Source organism: Fusarium coffeatum (assembly GCF_003316985.1).
Source record: "Fusarium coffeatum strain FIESC_28 chromosome Unknown BRIP53273_contig_285, whole genome shotgun sequence".
Classification (NCBI taxonomy): Eukaryota; Fungi; Ascomycota; class Sordariomycetes; order Hypocreales; family Nectriaceae; genus Fusarium; species Fusarium coffeatum.
The window spans coordinates 19,055-22,745 of record NW_022158076.1 but is presented as its reverse complement, the minus strand read 5'-3'; the positions used below and the strand labels follow the sequence as shown (position 1 = coordinate 22,745).

General features: G+C 48.4%; 1 protein-coding gene across 1 annotated transcript; it reads right to left on the bottom strand.

Annotated features, from left to right (window-relative positions):
- Positions 1-2,308: 2,308 nt before the first annotated feature.
- Positions 2,309-3,436, bottom strand: FIESC28_10127 (uncharacterized protein; the record flags this gene model as incomplete). The annotated part of the gene is made up of 1 exon (XM_031164262.1): positions 2,309-3,436. One exon carries the CDS (start codon positions 3,434-3,436, stop codon positions 2,309-2,311), a length of 1,128 nt encoding a protein of 375 aa, XP_031011680.1.
- Between the last annotated feature and the right edge of the window lie 255 nt (positions 3,437-3,691).

Here is a 3,691-nt window from a genome sequence, read left to right as displayed (position 1 = left end):
TTCCATGGGCAGGTACAATGAACAGTTGGCCACTGGAACTTGCTAATACTTCACCTTACTCATTATCCCAGTATTGGACCAGTCCCTTCGCTTGGAGAAAGACATCTTCAAAGGAGTGCCTCGTTCATGCTGTAGGTAATGAGACCCGCACTCTACGAGTACCCGCATTAGCCACGACGTAATTTCGGCAAGGACCGCTAGCATCTTGGAAGAATTTCGAAGCAATAAACAAGACGAGCGATAGGGGATACATTCAATCAGCTTCACCATCTATTGGTACTGGGTGTACTCGCTATCAATTTCACGTTTCTAGACCATTTTGATCTTGACCCGCACACCAGCATTGGATGGATGCGATGAACCACCAGTCAGTGACCAGTGCTGATTGCTTCGCTGGCATCAAAATAAAACATTTCGGCCTGATTGCCCAGGCTTTCTACTTGGCCTCCAGCCTGAAGCCTGAAGCAACGGTTTTATGATGACTTGCAGTACTTAGTATAGGTACCTATGGTGCAACGGATGAATGTCCTCAAGTTTACTCACCTCTTTCAGTGCCATAATCGTTGCCTACACCAGGGGTTTGTTTGTTGTTCCATTTTTGTCATGATTCGAGGGAGCACCCGACCCTTGCTGAAGTAGGCCAATGAGCAACGTGGGCTTGCTTCTTCGAACATTTCCCCGGAGTTTTAGGTCGATTGCAGAATGAACAACTCAGCATGGATTCAATCCAATGTCATCATCCCAAAACACTTGCTAACTACTACTACCTACTAAACTATCATCAAACCATACATCGGAATGCATGACTTGATAGTACATATTCTGCGATTGTTCAGTCACTTACTTTCTCGTTTTATCTTAACGGCCCCAACCAAGGTTTCAACTCCTCCCTCACCCCTTTTCTTTTTTGCCTTTACGCCTCGTTTACTTTACTGCAGGACCCTTAAAAACGTCGGGGCCGCACCCGCCCGTACCTTGAGCTAACTCGGGCCTCCTCCACCTCCACCTCCACTTGTTGCAGTGTCTGGAATGTTAGCTCAGGCACGCAGCTTTCCCTTTCTAGGAGTTTTAACTCCTGTATAGAAGGGGTTCTGATTTCAACTCAAAGACCGGGCGATATAGACATCAATATTTATGTCTAATTATCCGAGAATACGGTTGTGGTAAGAGTTCTACCTCAGCTGGTCGCTTCGTTACTTACTACGAGTGTTCGCCTCGTCGCTGAATACCTACTCCGTACAAAAGACCCATCATTTCTCCATAATACGCCTCGGGTCACAGCAGCACAACATCTAGGCAGCTGATAGCCTTGATCGCTACAAGGAAAGTCCTGGCCACAACCCCAAGGCTGCATATGTTTCTCATACCAAATGACCTAGTGCGATAAATATAAAGATCAGAGTTACCCTGGTTAGACTCGTAACTGATGGTGCAGAGCGAGACCACATGTAAGTACTGGAGCCTCCTCAGCAGTTGTGTTGTTCAAACGACTCACACAAAGTCGGGTTGTACAACGTTCAATAACGTGTGGCAAGTGACTTTCAATAGCAAGGTTAGTTAGTGTGTGTTCTCAAGATATTGTGAGCATGTCTCGTATCGGTACTTTGGAGCTAAAAGTGTATGCCACAAGAACGTACTTATTTACCTGTGTTGGTTCTATAGGGTAGGTATTCTGTACCAAAACCAGGCCGGGTGAGATGAGGCTATGGGATGAACAATGTGTATCACAGAATTGTAGCTAAAGTTCAAGTATTCAAGAGAGAAAGTTTCGAGTCAGGGCATTTCGATTTACACAAGACTGAAGCATTGTTGAACAAGTAACCGTGGTTTCGCGCGTCCCGATAATTTAACACTCCATAAACGAACAGGCATAGCACAACAGAATAGAATATGGAAACATATCTTGAGATGATGTTATTATTGACTTTCGAAATACAGAGACGTAACGGGCAAGGAATCCGTTCTGATGCCGACCAGGTCTGTGCATGCAGTAAGGGGAAGAAAGCAAGATATGCAATGATAATTGCTCCCCAAAAGCTCGAAACTGTCGACTTGTAAACCACGCCACGTCTGGCAACGGAGAGTATGTGATGCTGCTTCAGTCAATTGCAGCCGTAACTTTCGTTATCAAATTCGTACAACACTTTCTATATGTACCTCCCAAATGATTCGTATCCGAAAACGCCGCCCGCGATAACCCTGATGACTTCCATCCAAATGAATAGAGTGTGATAATAGTGAGAAAAATGCTTTTTTTTACCAGACATGCTAAAGAAAAACAAAGGATAAACAGTCCATCTTTTCATGACTAGAAGTTGGATGAAGCGTTTACATGTGTTGGCTGATGATAAGTGTCCAGCGTGGAGGCGAATGGGCTGCGCTGAGGGCCGGCGCTACCAACACTGCCGTATTCGGTCTTCTCAACGCTATGATAAGGACCGTTGCTGTTAGGACGGCTGTTGGATTCGTCAAAGTCCATGAGACCATCGGCCTCGTCGTTGTGCTTCTTACGTCCCCAAATCCTCCAGGCAACAAGGCCGAGAGCACCGACAACAATGGCACCGCCGATACCGACAACAACGCCAATAACAGTGTTGCGAGTCTTGGTAGACATGCCGGAGGAGCTGCCGTCATCATCGCCATCGCTGAGTCCAGGTGTTGAGGTAGACACACTCGTAGTGGTCATGGTCTCAAGATCACCATCGCTGTTGGTCCTTGTGACGACGGCGATGTGGGTAGAGGTCACAGGCTTAGCGGTAGTTCGGGCGTCTTTCTCAGTTGCAGTAGTAGCCTCTCCATCGTTGTCGGCGGCGGTGCTGCTAGTGTCATCGTTCTGGTTCTTGCTGCTGCTGCTGTTGTTATCGGCGGCGGCGGTGGTGGTTGGCGAAGAAGCTGCATTGGTCGAATCAACAGCAGTGTTATCATCAGTGGGAGAGGCAGCAGCATCAGTAGATTCAGTATCGTCGGTGGATTTGGTGGGAGAAGGAGCAGCGGTCTCGGTGGGCTTGCTATCAGCAGCAGTGGATTTCTCGGCGGCATTGGTAGTAGGATCAGCATTGGTAGGAGAAGGATCCGCAGCTGTAGTCTTCGCGGGTTCGTCGGCAGTAGGTTCAGCAGCTGTATCGGATGGCTTTGAAGGCTCATCTGTAGCCTTGGTGGGCTTGTCGGCGGCGGTATCGGCAGGTTGGTCAGACTTGGAATCCGCTGCGTCAGTAGGAGCCGCTGTATCATCTGGTTCTGCTTGGGAAGCGGAGGGCTCGTCAACTGGTGCGGTAGCACTTGGTTGAGCGTCCTCGGATTTCTGGCTCGGGCTTGCTCTTCGCATAATGCGACGCTCCTTCAGGTGGATTCTGTTAAGGTCGATCCATGATGCCTGAGCGACGCAGACAATAGCGAGAGCTACCAGTAGCAGCTTGAAAAGCCGTGTAGCGTACATGGTGATTGTGACTGAGGAGGGTGCCGGAAGGAATGAGGATAAGGGCGATTAGACGAGAAGAATCTGTCGAGACGTCGAGAGAAGATTGTCGTCCCGGCTCAAGAGTGGTAAATAGAAACGCGTAATGGCGCTTGAGCCTACTGACGCAAAGCGGATTTGCAGCCCAGTGAAGAGATTGACTGTCCGTGATCAAAATCGAAACAAGTCGGTGTTTGATAGGTGAACCGTGTGCTCGAGATTAAGAGGACAGCGCCG